Here is a 19,534-nt window from a genome sequence, read left to right on the forward strand (position 1 = left end):
ATTCATCGTTTTGTTTAGCTATTTTTGCCATTGTTGTTACTATCGAGAAGAATATGATGCGTACATAGAGTAATTAGGTCTTAGGTCCCACGGTGGCTCAACCCTAGATCTTATGGTGGCTCTTCTTTTTATTTTCTTCGCCTATCCGCTTGACCTCTGGTTGTACTAAAACTTATGGTGAGTCAAAAAAACATTAACATACAAAGATATTGCTCGATGTGACATGCCTTTGATGCTTTGATTTGTAATAGTCGTGGTGGCAAACTGAACTCCGATCAGAAAGGGATGATTAATCTTTTTGGTATTATGCATCGATCTTTAGTTCTTGTGTTAGCAATCGAGGCATGAGAATATAGATTGTAAGAAGTGAGCACTCAATCTTACTGAATCATTGTCTTATTGACATGCGCACTATCATACAAGCATACCATGATCAAATCGAATGTAGCCTATGAGGATGGATGGTGATCCAATCAAGTGAACATCATCATCAGAATGCATCACTATTAAGCGTAAAAGTGTGACCATATATAAACGAATAAAATAAAAAAATTAAAATTCGTACTTAAATAATCAATCATGGAAGAGTGGAAAATCGAGTCTCGTGAGCCAATTTGAGTTCATTGGGCTCACCAAAATAGTAAGAAATTGAGGGCTAACGAACCAATTCAATTCAATCTATATATTTAACCTATGGAAAAGTGGGAAAATCGAGTCTCGTGAGCCAATTTGAGTTCATTGGGCTCACTAAAATGGCAAGAAATTAAGGGTTACGAACCAATTCGATTCAATCCATCTATTTAACCTATGGAAGAGTGGAAAATCGAATCTCATGAGCCAATTTGAGTTCTTAGCTCACCAAAATGACAGGAAATTGAGCGCGACGAACATTCTATTCAATTTTAGCCCATCGCTTATTTTTACCAACACTACCATCTCTTTCTCTCTCCGCTTTATCTTCTCATTGCTTGTATTCCTCCGCAGCCGCCTGCTCATCGTGCCCCCCTCCGCTCCCACTTCCCTTTATATCGGCAGCCCATGTAACGGCCATGGAGATCTCGGGACTCCGCTCTCTGGCGAAGCACCTCAAGACCATGCTCTCCTCCACCTCCTCTTATCCCTTTCCTCCTCCTCCTCTCTCCTCTCCCTTTAAAGCCCTCCACCTTGGCCCTTCCCGAACCCTAATCCCTCTCCTTCTTTCCGGCCGCCTCCGTCTCTCCGCCGTCGCCTGCCTCCTCCCCCGCCGGTGCCACCGCCAGATCCGCCTCCCCCTCCCTGGCTTCCTCTGCCACCCGACCGTCGATCGCTTCCCCCGGCCCTTCTCCTCCATCTCTTCCGACCCGGTGTTCGAGCGACGGGAGGAGCGGCAGCAGCCCACATCGTCCTGCTCCGCGGACGGCGAGTACCAGGACCACCTCTTGCAGGTCCAGCAGGAGAAGCAGAGCCGGTTCGTCCCCGTTAAGGCCTACTTCTTGTGCACCAGGTGCCCTCATTCTCCTCCCGTTTATGTGCTTGTCATTGTGGTTTGCATTTGGCTAGTTCGTTGATGATCGTGATCTTCATGGTGCTGGGATGTATCGCAGTATTGATTTGAGGAGCTTGCAGGCTCAGAATGCGTTCAACGTTATTCCGCCTACATCCCGCGCCACCAATTACGTTGTCCTTCGATACTATGATGTTAAGAACGACCCTCATGTAAGTTACTGTTTCTCTTTCCTTTATACTTGAATAATTACAAAGTAGTTTATTGAGGTTTTTGCTATGTTAAATGTTAAATCATTTACATTGATTATTATATTAGTTAAGATATTTTGTCTAGGTAGTTAACTATAACTAATTGATGAACAACGATAGTAGTAGAAGACTTGATAAGAATAACATAATTGGTTAGTTTTCGTGTTTAAATTTTGTTTTTGTTGTTTTGAGTTTCATTGAAGACTTATAGGGTGGGAATAAGTGAGGATTTTGTTTATCTTTAGTTTATTGATGTCTAAATTTGAACGATGCTGGTGAGATTGGGTCCTCATCTTGGCATTCTAAATCTCACATTGCAGTTATATGGTACAAGACGTACACATATTGGAAGAGGAACCTGGATCACTGTGGCAAGGTTGTAGAGTGATCCCATCCCATCGTCTATGCTCCAATGTTATTGACTGTGATTGGACTAGTTAAACACATGTAGTTTGTCTGCCCACTAGTTTTATTTTATTCTGTTGCTGTGATCTTTGTGCTAGAGTTCATATGATTTCTTTACACTTCATGGGCATCTTAATGCTAATTAATTACAAATATAAAACATGTAAACTAACATAGTGCCTTTCATATTTCAGGTTATGGAGTCTGGTTTTCCAAATGAGAGTGTTTGTCACTATATGGTAGTTTTTCACTATGGTTCTGTTGTTTTGTTCAATGTCACTGACCATGAAGCTGATGGGTACCTGAAGATTGTTGAAAAACATGCATCAGGTTTGCTACCAGAGATGAGAAAGGATGGTAAGTATGTCAAAGTTGCCTGAAAGAAATATACTTTTCATATATATGTGTGTGTGTGTGTGTGTGTGTGTGTGTGTGTTTGTGTGAACTTATATGAACTTCTTAGATTCATGCAAATATGTTGGATGCGACTTGGTGCAGAGATGGTGGTGTGCTTCAGAATGGTTAATATGATTAACCTTTTATTATTCACATTTCACAATGGCATATATGTGGGATTGAAGTATGTGATAGGGATACATTGGGTTAAATAATGACAACAGAATGAACAAATGACTTAGTTTCACTCTAGATGTTCCTTTGGGTCAGTCAGAGTCTTCTTGATTTATCAACAAGTTCTAATCCTGATATGCTTTGAATCTCATTAAGATTTAAGATAGAAGTAGACTAAATACAAAGATCAAAGTCAATATGTTTAGGTGTAAGCACTTGAAGAAAGTTTCACACTTGTGATTTTAGTGTGGGATATTGGCAATTGGAAGGCAAAGAAGCTCTGGGAAACTAGGTCAAGATGCAGATCTCTAATATGTACTTTGGATCTACCACACATTAAACATAGAAAAAATATATAAGAAAAATGTTGGAACTAAGATTCACAGAAAGCTCTGTACAGGAGGTGTAATTTAAAGTTCTTGTGTGGTTGGAAGTTGGTTCATTAAAAACATCTACTTCAGGGATGAGTTCATATGCAGCAACTGTGAATTGGTTCTTTCCAAGTTTGGGATCCTTCAAATTCAAGCAGAAGTTGTTATTTTGGATGGCAACAAGGTCATGTAACTTAATCAAAATCCTCCAAAAATAGTCTTAAATTCAAGTTGAATTTGGTTAGTATGTTAGTTTGCAGCAGATCTGGCAGTGCCATACATTATGTGGCCCAACTGGATTGAGTATAACTTGGTCCATGAGTTGTATAATTTAGCTTTGGTTGGTTTTTTTTGTCCAGATGCCAATGACCACGTATTTTACATGCTTATTTGTGCAAATGAGATACAATAGTAACAGTTTTATATGAAGTCGAACTGTAGAAGATACTTAGCCAGTTGGGTTATTGTAGGTGGAGATTAGGTGCTGTTGGCTGAAAAAGAAAAAAGCATTTAGTCACCTTTTCCTTGTTGGATGACTGATGATTAAGTCATCTTATTTTGAACAAGCTGTTTATGTTATTTAGAAGTTAGGACTGATCTGAACAAATCAGTTTGTATACTGTTCTTTTTCCAACAAATAGAGATGCCATTTAGCCCTCGAGCGTTTTTTTCCTTCTAATCCTCTATTTTTTAACCTTATGTTTTGTTTCAGTTGTTTATCAATACACAACAATTCGTTAGCTTTTTATTTTTCCAACATGGATCCTACTGCTGGTTTTTATGTTGAATTATTGTTATGGGTAGAACCAGATCCGGCTAGTTAAGTGTCCTATAGTAAGAGCAGTAATGAACTCTGGAGATCATTCCTATGGGGGCGCTGAGGGGAGAGTCTTGATTGGTAGAAAAAGACCACTCACAGAATGAGAATGTTGTGCTGTGCATAATAACCTTCATCCAAATCCATAATTACTGAGTCAGAAGATATAATCTTTATTTTTCAATCACTGAAGTACAAACTTGCCATGTCTCTCATAAAGTAAAATAAATACAAGCTGTTTTGTCTTAAGTGGAATCGTATAGTATTGGTATGATATAGAGGTTATGGGCAAAATGAACTCTATGTTCTCATGCATGTTACATTTGATGCATTTTGATGATGATCTACAACAATCCACAACTTGAATGATGATAAACTGGTACATTTTAGCTTCTGCAATATCTAGATTCAGGATCCTATTGTTATGATACTTGACATAGGTCCATGCACTACTGAGTTTGACAATTTTACCAATAACTCTAAACTATTCTTTCCATCCATGTTTACATATGTATTTCCCTTTTCTTCTTCCTAATAGCTCATTTATCTGTGAGATGCAACCTTATGGTATGTGCCTATAGAATATACTGATATGCTTGGTACAGTGATAATATGTATATACATGTATATGTGATTGGAAAATATCTAGCTGAACCATTTTATAGCTCTGTGGTATTGCTATTTAGTTATTGTTCTGAAGGAAGCAATACTACAAACTTACAGTTCTTGTTTTTATTTCATGGACAGGTGCTTAACAACCTGTTCTTTCATTTGATCTCAATTTTGCTAATTTTGATGAATGTAAATAATACTTGCTGAAACTTTTCCTGACAGTGGTTTGAATTATTGGAACTCTAGATTATGCTGTAGTCGAAAAACCAACTCTGGAGACTTGGATGGAAGGTGGACTTGACTACATAGTGCTTAAAACTTTGAACATAGATGGTATTCGGACCATTGGAAGTGTTCTTGGTCAAAGCATTGCTTTGGATTACTACATCCGGCAAGTATGTTTTAAGATATTTATCAACTATAAAATGTGTTAATCCTGAGCACTGACGGAAGACATATGCTTGCTTCTGTTTAGGTTGATGGAATGGTAGCTGAGTTCACAGGTATCAACCGGGGTTTGGAGAAAACTGGAACCTTTACCATGAAAAGGAAAAAGCTTTTTCAGTTAGTGGGGAAAGCAAATTCAAATCTGGCTGATGTCATTCTCAAACTTGGTCTTTTTGAGAGGTAATCTTGATGTTGCAATAATTAATGCTTATAACATGTAAATTGTAAAATAGTTTTAATATGCGCACATGACTGTAGTTATCACTTAGTCAAGTTTTTGCTTTTGGGATTTCTGAAGGCAAGTGTTTGAACTAGTTTAATTGTGGATCAAACTGGTACTAGAAAAAGGTCTCAGAGTAGTATCTTGATAATTACTATTTTGCTATTATCATATGCGGACAGTTTAGTTTCTTCTGTGCCCATTAATTATTTACTTGAATAGGTGAATATGAAAGTAGGGTCAGATAATTATAAAATGGATGCTCTATGACCATCAAATGTTATCTTAAAACACTGTACTGACTTTTGATGTTATTATTGACCAGTCATCCTCATAACTGATTAATAGTGTTAGTACAAGTGTTCGAGCATTATTGACTAATCAGTTAATGCCTGATCAAATATTTTAATTCTTTACAAGTTCAGTCACAGCCAGAAAAGGGTTGGAGGTGGACCTAGAGTGACCTAAAACACAGGTTTACAGATTCATGGTCCTGGTGTGGTGGCTGGATTGTAGCTGACCAGGCACTTTGGTGGATGCCTAGGAGGGGCTATGTAGACAATATGCATGTAAATTAACTGTGAAGACAAAATCTTGGTTTATGCTCAACAGAAGCTGCAACATGACTAGCTCTGTATATACACCTTAACCATGTCGGTTTCTTGCCATCTTGTGCTGAATTTTTTGCAGCTAGTGGATGTCCTTTTTGGCCTATCTTTCTTTGTACAATAATATGTTTCTCTTAAAGTTATGCCTAAGGTCTTCCATTATATGGTACTGTAAGCTGAATGTGTTTTTCCTTTCTCCGCTAATGTAATTCTTCATACGGTCGAAGAATTACTGAAAATATTCACTTGTCTATTATTTTTCTCAAATAAATTCTTCCAATTTGTGGTCAAGCTTAATGCTTAATTATCTTTTAGTAGATAAGATTGTTCTGCTGTGGTACTTGCCAAATCCATTGCATTGTGCGAATGACATATACTACATTTTGATATTATAAAAGGTAATTTTTTGTTGATAATGCCTGTATAAATAGTTAGTATAGTCGAGATGAGAATATTGAAGTGAATGTGTGATTTTACTAGGAAAAATAAAATAGAAACATACTCATTTGCAAACGATTAGATATAGCCCTCTTAGAAAATAAAATGACGAGAGATCATTTAAGATGATATAAACACGTTAAAAAGAAATCTTGTGACGTTGTGGGTAGTTGAGTTAATATATTTAGTGGTGCACTAAGAGGTAAACGAAAACCTAAGAAGCTTTTATAATGAACAATAAAGAGATACCTGAATGCTTTTAATTTAACCAAAGATGTCTTACACAAAACTAAATGGTGGTAGAAGATCCATGTAGCATCCCCCAAATATTTGGGACATTATCACTTGAAGTTATCACTATTATATAGGCCATCTGTGCTTATGGGTTAGTATTAGATATTCGAGAAGATATATGTGTGTGCATTCATGTTGACAAGACGAGTAGGTTGAGATAGATGAACATGATAAGTTAAGACAAATGCATAAATGCTATGGTAAGCTATATGTGGGTGTTCTTGTTGAAGAAGTTTTCATTTAGTGGAAGTTGAGAGGAAGTTATGTTTTCTTAACATGTCCAAACAATTTTATCAACTCCAGTCGTAATGATTGGTGAATCAATTGAAATTGCTGGTATACTGATAGGGAATAAAACAACACATAGATCTGTGTAGAGATGGAGGATATGATGGCTCTAGATCCTTAGGAGGATGTTGCATGTAATGAGCTGAATTGGCAGGAGAGGATCTCCCTATTCATCAATGGAGTTGGGACGAAGGGTTTGTTCTTGCTTTGTTGTTTTTTGAAGATGTGAGACTAGATTGTATACTACGTTTTTACTTGATCTCATATCCAATGAAACGGGTGCAATATCAGCCATATTTTACTTTGTTATAGGTGGAATATAATGATAATTAAAATATTTTTATAGAACTAGCTTATTAGCTATCACATAATTAGGTTCATTAAGCTAAAGCAAATATAGTATTGTCAGCTGTGATTTGAAAAGAGAGTCTTGTTGTTACTTGGTAGTCTTTGATTTCTAGGAGCTGATTTGTTGTAATTTAGAATCTTGTAATTTCATGTTCATTCTACATTTGCCATGAAAGCTTTTTATATGACCTTTACTGCTGATGTTCCTGATTCATGCTCTGTACAATTACCTACAGGTCAGATATTGCTTGGAAGAATGCTAAATATGCACAGATATGGGAGTATCTCAGGGATGAATATGAGCTAACACAGAGATTTGGAAATCTTGATTTTAAGTTGAAGTTTGTTGAGGTAAACCAATATGCCTAGACTGTTCTAAAATTTCTTTTGTTCTTTCTCACTCCCAAGTTAAATTTTCCAATATTTCTCTTGTGCAGCACAATATTCGCTTCCTCCAGGAAATTCTTCAGAATAGGAAGTCTGTTTTCCTCGAATGGCTAATCATTGTTTTGATTGCTGTGGAGATCCTCATCTCTCTTTATAACATCTTTTTTCATCCAACACCAGTAGTTATCCAACAAAAAACAAACAACCAGAAAATTTCTCAAGAAGGATCTGTCGACTATGATGGCTAAATTTGCGGATATGGATTCTATTTTAACCAATAGTCTTTAATCTTTGTTAATCTTCCTCAGATCTTTTTGTAAAGTTGCTACAATCTGTAAGATCATTTCTCTAGATAAATTATTTCACATGTTATCTTTAATGGAATGATCAGAAGCAAAAAAGAAAAGCATTTTATTTGCAGTCAGTATTGCTGCAGACCAGAATCTGGAGCTTCAGCTGTGAACGCAAGTGCTATAAAAAGTTACTATTCAGACAAATGATGGTTTAGTTATTTCCAAGACTTAACTCTTTCTCGTAGAGCCAAGTCTCAAAAGCTTGGATCACAGTTGAGCTTCAGCTGCAACTCAAGTGCTATCCAGAAAAACCAATCGGACAATGAAGAATTGCAAATGGCTGTCGTTTGGAAGATATGAAACTTCTGGTTCACATTTGTCTCCGTTTTCCTGTTCCACTGGTGAGAGCACAGGTGAGAGGTCTTTGTTAAGTGGTTGTTCGTACCTTCTGAGCACCCTTTATTCTTTCCTGTGGGAGTGATTTAAAACAACTTCGTGTCAGCAAGTCCAGAACAAATCACATTATTTGTGTATTCTTGGCTAGGCATGAACAATTTTTAGCATTAATAATCATCATCACTCACCATTTTGCTGTTCCTTCATGAGTTTTCGGTGGACTTTGACTTGACCTTAATGTTCACTTCTAGAGAATGTAATAAGCGGATCTCTTAGTGAAGCTATCTGGTAAGTGCTGAGCACATCTTCCTATTTTACTTGTTTTCCTTGCTGAACATGAATGCTACTGTAAAATATCATTCGTTTTTCCTTTTTCTTTTTTTTCTTGGTGCAGAAGCCCATGTGAAGATGATGGAAGCTAGGTAAAGCTGCATAAAATAGGACAAATATACTTGTATTGTACATGGAAATGAGCCATTTGCGATACTCTCTGGTATGCTTCAATCTCTCTCTCTCTCTCTCTCTCTCTCTCTCTCTCTCTCTGGGGCTCCTTTTCTGATGTGGACTCTGATATGGGCAATCAGGTGGGTCCGACCCTAGTGCATGTGACCCGACATTTTCGCGGCCGAGAAGGACTGCCCACGTGGTCCCGCTACGCCGCCCCAGCCGTCGATTGCGCTGCCGCCCTTTCTTTATTCGGGGGGACTCATCCCCCACCCACGGCAAGCACACTCGGTTTCGACGCGAAACATCGTCTGATGAGACTGCATCTCTCCCTTATCAAACACCGACCACTTTGTTTTATGATTCATCCTGATCTGGATTCTTATGGACTTGTGTACTTTTTTGTCAGATGATTCGTTACCGAGAGCTACGGGAAAAGATCGACAAAAAGAAGGCGGCCACCTGTAAGTTGAGAGTTGTAAGCTCAGCGCTTTAATCTCGATGCATCTCACTCATCTCTATTGTCATGAAATAATACCAAAATCTAAGTCATAGCTGGCTTTGTTTACCTAAAACACGTGTCATCTTATGTCATCCAAGTCTCATCATTAATTCTTTTGAGCTGTACTTAATGCCAAAATTAAAACCAAAGAATTTGTTCTCGAAAACAGATTACATTCTTGAACTCCAGTAAGCTAGTGGTTGTTCCAAGCATGTCTTTTTCTCAAGTCTCTGTTTCCCAGGAACCAAGCATTCTGAATGTGATATGGCATCTTTCAATTCTTTATTGTTCTCCAATGGTGTCTAATCATCCTTGGAAATGTTTGACATTAAAAACAAAACTGTTTTTGACACATCTTTCTGCATGCAAAGCTTTTTCTTGAGGACATCCAATCAGATATTAGGTGATGATGATTATTTCATAAGATTCCTGTCTTCTATCAAGTTATTTCTGTAGCTTACTTGTTATTCTCTCTTACGTCAAGCAAGATAGGTGTTCTCATCCACCCGATAATAAGCTACTGTGAGTCGTCTTTCCGGGATTTGTGCTTTCAGAGATTTGAGGAATGTGACTCCCCCAGCCTGGCAATTTCCACTGAGGTAACTGTAACTGCTACAACCTACTCCACAGTCCAAGCAACATTAGTCCCCACACGCTTCTTTAAATTTAACTGCACGTGTACGGCCGTCGTCACTCTACTGATACATACTGCCATTAATCTATTATAACTCACCTGCCATCTCCGGACCTCTCTTCATCCAAAGGCTAACAAAGGCCAAACCCCCCACCCCCCCCCCCAATCTGCAGAGAATGAACAGAGTAAGCAACGAAGCAGAGTGCCACCAGCAGTAAACCAGAGAGATGATCCGAGGTGCCAACAGCCTGATAGGGGCTGTGAACTTTGTGACGTTTTTGATATCGATCCCTATCCTGGGCGGTGGCATATGGCTGAGCGCCAAGGCCAACTCCACCGACTGCCTCCGCTTCCTCCAGTGGCCGCTCATCATCATCGGCGTTGCCATCATGGTCATCTCCCTCATGGGCTTCGCCGGCGCCTGCTACCGCCTTGCGTGGCTGCTCCGCCTCTACCTCTTCGCCATGTTCTTCGTCGTCGTGGCGCTCCTTGGCTTCGTCGTCTTCGCCTTCGCCGTCACTGACCGCGGGCACGGCCAGGTCGTCATGAACCGCGCCTTCCTCGAGTACCAGCTCTCGGATTACTCCGGTTGGCTCAAGGACCGTGTCTCCGACCCCGGGTACTGGGCCAAGATCAGCGCCTGCCTCCGCGAAGGTCATGCGTGCTCCAAAATGGCAAGATACGCCCGAGATCCAACCACAGGAGTGCTCGTACCTGAGTCCCCGGATATGTTCTACCGGAGAAATCTCTCCCCTATCGAGGTTGGTTCTTGGATCCATCTTCATTTTCCTCTGTTTGTTGGCCTTATTCGAATTCTTCAAGGAGGTTTCCTAAAAAGGGGCATCTCTAGGTGCAAGATTGGATTTTTAGGAGTAGTGAAGCTAAAAGACGCCATCTTTTGGCGAAATAATTAGAGCAGTGTTAATTTTTGGTAGTGGGATATCTTTGATTGCGGATTTGGTGATATTTGATCTTGGAAGATTAGATCTTGGGCTTTCATGTGAATTTAAACAATATTTTCAGTCAAGTAGTTCTTATTTGTATCTTCATCTGCTTTTTAATGTTATTGTTTAGTTCTTCTCTACAAGCACGTCCTCTCACTATCGATTACTTGCTAGAGCAAGTATGAGGAATATGGAGAGGAGGTGTGGATTTTCTTTTTATTTATGAATATATCTCCTTCTCTGCTTCCAACTAAAATCTTCTCTTTGTTTTTGCTTGTGTAAAAAGAAAAAAAGAACTCCCGAGCAATATGTAGATGGAAGATTGGCCTTCCGAATTGTAAAGGCTAAGTAATTAGAAGTTCCATGGAAGAATATTCATTCTTTCTTTGGGGAAATACTATAAGCTCTATCCTATCTGCTTGACTGATTCTTAATAGTACAAAGTCAAAAAAAGTTTGATGCTTATCTTCATCGAAAAGTTGGGAAATTATATCAAGACCTAACACACAGACCATAATCTCCATCCTACCTTTAAGATTTTAAAATAAAAAAGGGTAGATGCTTATCTTCATTAAAAAGTCAGGGAATCATGACAAGACCTAACAACAAACAGAATAAGCTGCTTTTTAACTTCTTGATTGATTTTTTTAAGAAACAAAGTAAACAAGGGCAACATTTTTGTCTTCAACTCTGTGACTGTGATGTTTGAAAAGTCTTGTCCAGCATAAACATCCTCAGGAATTACTAGAGCTGCACCATATGACAAAACTACTTAAGAGAGATCATTACTCTTCATTCTTACCAGCAAAAGAAAAGGACCTTCACCACTGCTGCATGATCAAGCAATGATACAACATCACATGAGAGATTGAAAAAGATCAGATAGGTACAGTGGAAGTGCGCTATTCTTATATAGATACAAAAGCACATGTTCTTTTTAGGGTGGAGGACCAATTGTGTCTTTGAATCCTCCCTCATCTCCTGGCCCACACCACCTTAGTTGAATACTCGGCTTGTTCTCCAATTGTCTATCATATGTTTACCTTAGCCAGAATATAGCATGAAGAGAGCTCATTCTGGTTTAAAAGTAGAGTTCCTTTAGATTTGAGGTTGTAGAGAATCTCTATGGCCTAAATATGTGGAAATTTCTGTTTACCAGATACATTAATAATCTTTTCTTTCTAAGGAGTTATCTGGCTTTTTATCCAACAATTGTAGTAGTGAACTATTGCAGCTGTCAAAATTATACATTAAGTATGTGATGCGATTTTTGTATATGAGCCACCTTAACTGTTATATGAGAAATCCTTATATCTACCAGATACATCAATATTGTTTGGGAATTTTATCGGAAAAAGCTCCTACTATTGGCTTTTCACTGAATGACGCCCCCCATGTTCGTTTCTACCTAGGTGTGACCCTTTTTTTCTATTTGGACCAAAATACCCTTATATTTTTACTAAATAACTTGAACATATATGTTATTCAAAAAATCTCTGATTTTGATAATTAATTACCATAAATTATCAAAAAATAAAAAATGATTCTAATAATCTCATAATCATGCCTTAATAATTTTAAGATGATCAGTATCATTTTTTATATATTTTTAAAATTCTATGATAATTAATTATCAAAATTAGATTTTTTTTTTTTAATAACATATGTGCTAGATCATTTTAATAAAAGCATGAGTATATTTTCTTCCAAATAGTAAAAATAGGTGCCCTCGGGTTAAACTGAATATGGGGGGCACCATCTGGTAACAAGCCAATAGTAGAGATTTTTTCTGGTAAAATGTCCATATTGTTTTTATTTTAATAGTTAACTGGATTTTTTATGCTAACATTTATTTGCTTAATTGTTTTGTTTCTCAAACAATGCAGTCTGGATGCTGTAAGCCTCCAACTACATGTGGCTATGCATACGCAAATGAGACATTCTGGACCGCAGGGGCAGGAATGATGGTTAATGACATGGACTGCACCAGGTGGAGCAATGATCAGCAGTTGCTGTGCTACCAGTGTGACTCATGTAAGGCTGGGGTTCTTGCAAGCATCAGACATAGCTGGAGGAAGGTCTCAGTGATTAACATTGTTGTGCTCGTAATCCTCGTCATTGTCTATGTCATTGGTTGTGCAGCATTCAGAAATGCGAAAAGGGTCGACAATGATGAGCCCTTTGGAGAGAACAGAATTACTAAAGCAAGACCTAGCAGGTTCCAGTTTTAGGAAGTTCTGTGGAATAGAACTATTCTGTACAATACAAACATATTGGAATTTGAGGAATCTAGTTCATGTACTGGAAATTGGTTGTTTGACCTTAAGGGCCTAAGGACAAAAAGGCTTCATCAAATTCCATTTGGCTTGTTTTGTTCATATAATAGTTGTGTGTGTCTCAGTTTTCTTTTGTGTTCAACACAGTCAAACAAACGACACTGGCTGATCCTCATTGTACCTTAGTCCAAATGGTGTTTTGTTTTACCAGAATGTAGGATTTCTTCTGTTGCTTGTATCGAACTTCGTATACATGGAGAATGCCTTGTTTGTGTGTTGCTTTTATCAAACTTTGTTTACATGGACAATATATCACCTGTGTGTATGACCTGCATATCTGAGTTCTCTAGGAATCCAGTGAAGTTTGCATAAACTATTATAAATGTTTTTCTTCTAAATGTCAACATTGTATTTATCCTTCGTGGTTGTTAGTTGGTGGTCCTTCGGTATGAGCTAGCATCAAGTGGCTACAGCTTCTTGAATGTGGGATGATTCAGCATTTGAAACCAGAAAGGAAAGCCATCACAAGCAGCAGAACATAGTACTCCCTTGAGCTTTTAACTTGAAGAGTATCTTGTCAATTCATACTTATAGTTGAATCACTCAGAGGCAGGCATCTCACAGGATCAGGTACATAAGTCACATTTAAGCTATTCTACAGTTGCTCTTATTGGTTTTATGTGTAAATTACGTCATTCTTACCAAATCATCTTGCCTGTCTGTTTGATGCTCATTTTCTTGAAAAAATATATTTCTTGAATCCATTAATAGATAATTATTTTCATCTTTACTGTACCAGTGACATTTTTTTCTGAAGACTTGAGCATTATATATCTCGAACCATGACTGCCAGTGTATATTTGCATTGGCATTGCATTGTCACTATTGCATTTGCTCCTTTATGCATATTTGTTGCTTTAGATTATGCTTCACGATGATGGACATTAGTCATTAGGCCCCTAACATTGGAACTACAAAAATTTACTGATGTATTAGACATGCTGGTGATTAGCAAGTCTCTCAGTCGTCTACAGTGGAAACAGCAACCAAGTTCCATGCTCGTCTACCTCCTATTGGTAAACATAGTGGTTAGCTAGGTTTTAATTCAAGGAGAATTTTTCGCTTAATTTTGACCATGATATATGAACCTCATTGATACACAGTTGGCATTTGCAAGTTCAACAAAGTCCCTGTTGGCAAATATATCTACATCTCTGACTAGCCATCCTATGTAATAATGAGGCATTAGTTGTCGTTCAAAGAACCTCTTAATCTACCAGCTATTGTTTTCTGTGGTGTGTGTATCAGTTTCTAATATGCTAGTAAGCATCTGTTCTTTTCCATTTCTCCATTGTTTTCTATGTACTAATGTAGTATTTACCAAGATTCGCCGTACCGTACCGGCGTTTCGACTCATGCTCGGTACGGTACGGTACGGGTGTACCGACTACAGTGCGGACCGGTACAGGACGGTCCGCGTACCGACAACTTGTCGGACCGGTACGTACCGCCCGTACCGGGCGGTACGGCTCGGTACGGCAAACCATGGTATTTACCTCTACTGGTTCCTTCTAGATCCTGTTAAAAGTAAAACATAGTTATGCCCTTAGTTTGTCTTCTGCAAACTTTATCGCCTGAGTACTTAAGAAATGTGGATTAGTCGCAACTTCTTTGAAGCATTCTTTTCCTCCTGTTTCCATCTCAATTAGTGTTATAAATTATCACATATTTGGTGAAAATTGTATTTTGTAACTTGGTGCAACTGATTGGCTATGCTTTTAGAATGTTTTCACAGAATACTAATTTGTGTTTAGTAGCTACTGTAATCATTTGATAGGTGAAAAACGTTGACAGTATGCCTAGATGAATCATGTTAATGCATTTGCTGCGGTATACTTGAAATATCAAGAGGAAATAATTGCAAGAACAGTTAAGCAAATACCGAATATTTACGTCATCTAGATGAATTGAACCAAACAGCCTTCACAGCCATTGCATCAAAATGTCTTATTCCATTTTCTTTTGACCATATCAAATAACGGTTGCAATTTGCAGTATTGTGTTTGGGTTTCTGTTCTGGCAGGGACTTTGTATCTTGCAATCATTGTTTACAGCTTGATGGATTGTTTGAAACTGCAACAATCTTTTTATTGCCATGCTTGTTTTTTGCTTTTGACATCTTGCTTGCTTGAACCAAAAGATGAAATTTGGAACCTCTAAAATGAAACATAAGGACAAGAGTCACCAATAATGTATGATAAGCACATCCATAGTGGTGCCTCTACTCAAAACTGGTGCAGATCTAAAAGTTCTGACCATTTTGTTTTGCGGAAAGTTACAGACTGCTTACCTTCTTGAGTAACAATTCATTTTGTTTCTCCATTTCAGTGATTTGTTCCAGAGTCATCCCAAACCACTCATCAATCCAAGCAAAACAAAGCTTGTGGAATTCCAAAAGAACTGCCTTCTGACTCTGTCAGGTAAAAGGTTTACATCAATGATATTCTTAAGGAAGAGATGAGGTAATTGATCTGGCAAGAGGAAACAAAAACCTGACTTAACAATGGAATAAAATGTTTTTGGTGTATATAGTTTTAGGCTTTCTCAGCCATAAGTGTGCCGTGGTTCAGTACAGTTTTTGTTTTACTTATCATGAATACATGTTCAATCTTCTCATCTCAACATTGTGAAAAATGATTTCACAAGATTAATCTGTGAGTTTCATAACATGGTTATCTACATATGCTAGAAACAAAGTAGACTGCATTGAACATGCTGCTTAAATCTTGCTATAGTTTTTCTTCTAGTGATGAGCAAAATTTTCAAGCTTGGGATATTTGATTACAGAAACTACAATTTGAGTGCTAAAATTCTAAGTCAGACTGAGTTTTGTGTCTCCCTCTTTTAACTTCCATACTAGAAGACAATAGATAGCAATTACATGTTTCTTTTATTCAAGTAAATTGATGAATGTTTAATTGTAGGAAGATAAGCTTCTAAAGAAAAATGTTGTTTGAGCATAAGAAAGCATTCTTGAGATGGATGACTTCTCATCTATATCTTATGTTTGTGACAAAGAGAAGTGAATCAGAACATACCGCAATTATGGCTTCCTCCATACAAAAGCCAAGGCCCCAAATAGGAGCATCCATGGTCAATAATTTGTATGTTGTCATGACTGGTTGACATGAAGCCTATAGAAAAATATCACCGAAACATGAGTTGAATGCTATGCTGATCATATCAGACAGTAGGAATAGAAGAAACAATGTGATTTTGTAGAGTCCTATGCTTCTTCTTGATATCTGGATTCCTTCATGGCTTCATCCAGTCCTCTCATGGCAAGTCGTCGTTGCCACACACTCGAAATGTAAATATGGATTCTTCTGGAGTCAATGTTGATCGATGTCATAAATGAAATGAATCCTATATTCAGGTGATTTTATGTACATGATGAGATTTTTCAGTGAGGACAGGGAATGAAAAGAGGAAGGGAACAACTTTCTCTCTATCTTGATATAATTAGAGCTACCCCAAACTCATGCGACTTCCAGTTCCAGTCCCAGCTACCGGAGGACACTCCTTCCTCATCTCATTCGCTACAACAACAGACATACTGGATGGACCTTATAATGCTCCTCTTTCTAATGCTATTGTGTATGCAGGATCAAGACATTGCCGAGCAGATCACCATGGAACTAGCATCCACGAGGGCAGCAACGTTGACCTTGTTCACAGCCCTCTCCAATCAGAATACTCTCAACCCTCAGCCACTGTTTTCTGTGTAGACCAGACCAGCAAGGGACCGTCATCTACTACGAATGCTGAGCCATTTGGGACGCTCTCACCAAAGAATTCCATAGGTGAGTTTTGTTTTGGATTTTTGGTGTGAAAGAGGTGTATGTGATAAACAAGCGGTAGGATGCTTTGCCAAAGTTGATTAGAGTCATCGACGATAGTTTAATGCTTCATGGTTCTCATAGAAAACCTTGTCGACATTTGCATGAGAGAAACAAGAAGCTCGACTTTCATATTGCTGCCGTGTAGGTTGGGCGTATGTGAGATAGGGAAAATGCGATTCTCAAACTCTTTCTTATGATCTATAAACCAATACAGAAATCATAACAAATATGAGAGGATTTTACCTGCCATCCTCTCAGAAGTGGACCTCGACCGCTCTTGTGTGACTTGAATTCAGACAAGTCTAGTTTGGAAGTACCGGCGACCTTACTCCAGTAGTCTCTCGAAACAGAAGCTATGTCGATGATCTCCACTTTTCTTTTGGCTACTAATTCTTTGCTCAAGCCATGAACCTAGTTGTTGTCACATATGCAGTTATTTCCCAGAGATCTTAGCCTCTGACTACCATTTGTAATGCTTTTTGACATGTTTCTTTGGTAAGGAAAACTTCATGATGGAAATTATATCTATCTGATGAAGCTGAAGGAGGAGGTCTTCTTACATTCTCAGAACAGCCGTTGTCAGCCTTGTTCATGGTTTCAATCGTCAGGCAACACTGCTTGAGGTATGGGCACTGCCGACAAGCAATTCAATAAAATTTCAAATTATTTATATATATATATACATACGTATATATGGATATGGATATTTCTGTTCCACATAGATAAAGCAATACGATTGGATTACCTTTATCACTGGATCGCATGATGTTCATATTCATGACAGCAAAAAAACAAAAAAGAATTTAGTGCAAGTTTGATGGCTTAAATTGAAATGATGTATATGCTCGAGGATGAAAAATGAACCGCATGAACCTGTTTTGCTTTTGGGGTACGCATTCCAGGATTCTTCTTCCAAGGTCAGGACTTCAGCTGGTGTAAAAGTTTTGAGCCAGGGAGGAATCACGCTGCAGATCGATCGATGAAGTTGAGATGAAATCTATGAGGGCAATGAGTGCATTCGATCCGTCAAATCTAACCTCTCAAAATGATAAATCTTTGTCTGATGCTGCCCCTTCCCGAGCTCTTCGTTCTCGAAAGCTATGCTCCGCAATGTCTGCACCCCTTGTCCGCTAGTGGTGTTCTGTTGCTTCATCTTCATGATGGTATACATCATAGCAATCTCATACTGCATGACATGAATTTGACTCCATAAAACATGTTTGCAAGATGCAGTAAGCAAATCTACTCCTACCTCTTCCAACGAGATGGGCATGACAATCCGTCTGAAGAAAACCAGGTCAAGGAAGAAAGATCAAACAAAGACAAAGATCGAATATTTTAAATACTCGAAGATCAACCGTAGAAAACCTCCATCTTTTTTTCTGGATGCATGGAAATCTTTGCATGAAACCAACTGCTCGAACATGAATCTGTCATCAAAGGATACAATTCTCTGATCTGAACCATGTTTGACGAAGCTGGAAACTCTCCTTTGCTGAAGCAAAGCCGCGACCCCCTGTTTGTTCTCCGGAAGGCACGAAAGGAGTCGGGATCAGCTTTTGCTTCCATCAGCACATGGATGAGCTTGCCAAGGGCATCAGGACCGTCCGTCGATGATCGGATGGACCAAACAGGATGCTTTGGAGCCTCGTGGCCAACCGTGGTGCAGCGAAGACGGTCCACAGGATTTGGCCTACTCAGTGATAAAGCGTGAAGTCGCGGACTGCCTTTGCAAATATTCTACTGGAATTTTGGCATCTGGAGAAGCTTTTTAGGTTTGACGTATGGTCTGATGAGGATGAAGAAGAAACAAACGATGTCCAACTGATGCTCTTCTCTCATCGGAAAGAAGAAGCCAACTACTGGTCGACCATCGTCTCAACTAGGAGTCCATCACCGACCTAACATAGCCTCTTTCATCCTCATCACTTCTCGTCCTTCGATGGTGGTGGTTCAATTAAATAGCTGTGTCCTGTTGCATGCACAGTATGTGAATCTTAAAGCTTGATGGATTTCAAGGAAGTTAGGTCACATCATAGTTATTGGAATCCAATTGAACGGCCAATAACCCACATGGACTGACCTGATTCAATCGATCCAGTTTCGTAAACGTAATTAAGATTGTTTAAGTGCCTTTAACTTAAATATTTTTTATTTATTATTTATTTAATTTTAAAAATATTTATGTGAATTTTAAAATTATGATTAACAAGAGAAAGAAAGTGGCCTCTCACCTTTGGTTATCCTCTATAAAATATATTAAAATTTAAAAAAAATAATTTGAGATTATCTATAGACCTCTTCAAGTGATTTTGGAGTTCCCAAAAAATCTTTAAAATTTTCGTTTATGCATATTTACTAAAAATAGCATAATTGACTTTCTTAGTTAAATCGATTCAATCTTGTGCTTGTAGTGTGAATTTAAGGGTTTTTTTTAATATATTTCTCAAAGAGTATTATCTATTTATGATAATCATTAAATTTTTACTTGGCAAAGTAGTTGAAATTATGAATCAGGTAAAATGATCCAATCTCCCTATATATATATGATTTACACCATTAATTATAAATTTTTGAACGGACATAATATTTTCAATACCTTCA

General features: G+C 38.2%; 2 protein-coding genes and 1 pseudogene across 2 annotated transcripts; 2 read left to right on the forward strand and 1 right to left on the reverse strand.

Annotated features, from left to right (window-relative positions):
* Nucleotides 1–951: 951 nt before the first annotated feature.
* On the forward strand, nucleotides 952–7,918 carry LOC135676728 (protein RETARDED ROOT GROWTH-LIKE-like). Its single transcript, XM_065188220.1, has 7 exons — nucleotides 952–1,483; nucleotides 1,584–1,695; nucleotides 2,334–2,496; nucleotides 4,756–4,904; nucleotides 4,985–5,136; nucleotides 7,389–7,503; nucleotides 7,590–7,918. Exons 1-7 carry the CDS (start codon nucleotides 1,050–1,052, stop codon nucleotides 7,785–7,787), a joined length of 1,323 nt encoding a protein of 440 aa, XP_065044292.1. The 5' UTR covers nucleotides 952–1,049; the 3' UTR covers nucleotides 7,788–7,918.
* Nucleotides 7,919–9,945: 2,027 nt separating this feature from the next.
* LOC103988882 (tetraspanin-3) lies at nucleotides 9,946–13,266 on the forward strand. The gene is made up of 2 exons (XM_009407552.3): nucleotides 9,946–10,569; nucleotides 12,639–13,266. Exons 1-2 carry the CDS (start codon nucleotides 10,036–10,038, stop codon nucleotides 12,981–12,983), a joined length of 879 nt encoding a protein of 292 aa, XP_009405827.1. The 5' UTR covers nucleotides 9,946–10,035; the 3' UTR covers nucleotides 12,984–13,266.
* A 1,863-nt stretch (nucleotides 13,267–15,129) lies between these two features.
* LOC135677500 (uncharacterized) lies at nucleotides 15,130–18,845 on the reverse strand (annotated as a pseudogene).
* Between the last annotated feature and the right edge of the window lie 689 nt (nucleotides 18,846–19,534).

The sequence above is a fragment of the Musa acuminata genome, chromosome BXJ1-6, assembly GCF_036884655.1.
Source record: "Musa acuminata AAA Group cultivar baxijiao chromosome BXJ1-6, Cavendish_Baxijiao_AAA, whole genome shotgun sequence".
In the NCBI taxonomy this organism is placed as follows: Eukaryota; Viridiplantae; Streptophyta; class Magnoliopsida; order Zingiberales; family Musaceae; genus Musa; species Musa acuminata.

What these genes read in the sequence shown, in the direction of transcription:
- LOC135676728 (XM_065188220.1), top strand. Translation starts at nt 1,050, where the DNA reads ATGGAGATCTCGGGACTCCGCTCTCTGGCGAAGCACCTCAAGACCATG. An exon ending in ACCAGAGATGAGAAAGGATG is followed by an intron (nt 2,497 to 4,755) that starts GTAAGTATGTCA and finishes TTGGAACTCTAG; the next exon opens with ATTATGCTGTAGTCGAAAAA. An exon ending in AAACTTGGTCTTTTTGAGAG is followed by an intron (nt 5,137 to 7,388) that starts GTAATCTTGATG and finishes AATTACCTACAG; the next exon opens with GTCAGATATTGCTTGGAAGA.
- LOC103988882 (XM_009407552.3), top strand. Translation starts at nt 10,036, where the DNA reads ATGATCCGAGGTGCCAACAGCCTGATAGGGGCTGTGAACTTTGTGACG. An exon ending in GAAATCTCTCCCCTATCGAG is followed by an intron (nt 10,570 to 12,638) that starts GTTGGTTCTTGG and finishes CAAACAATGCAG; the next exon opens with TCTGGATGCTGTAAGCCTCC.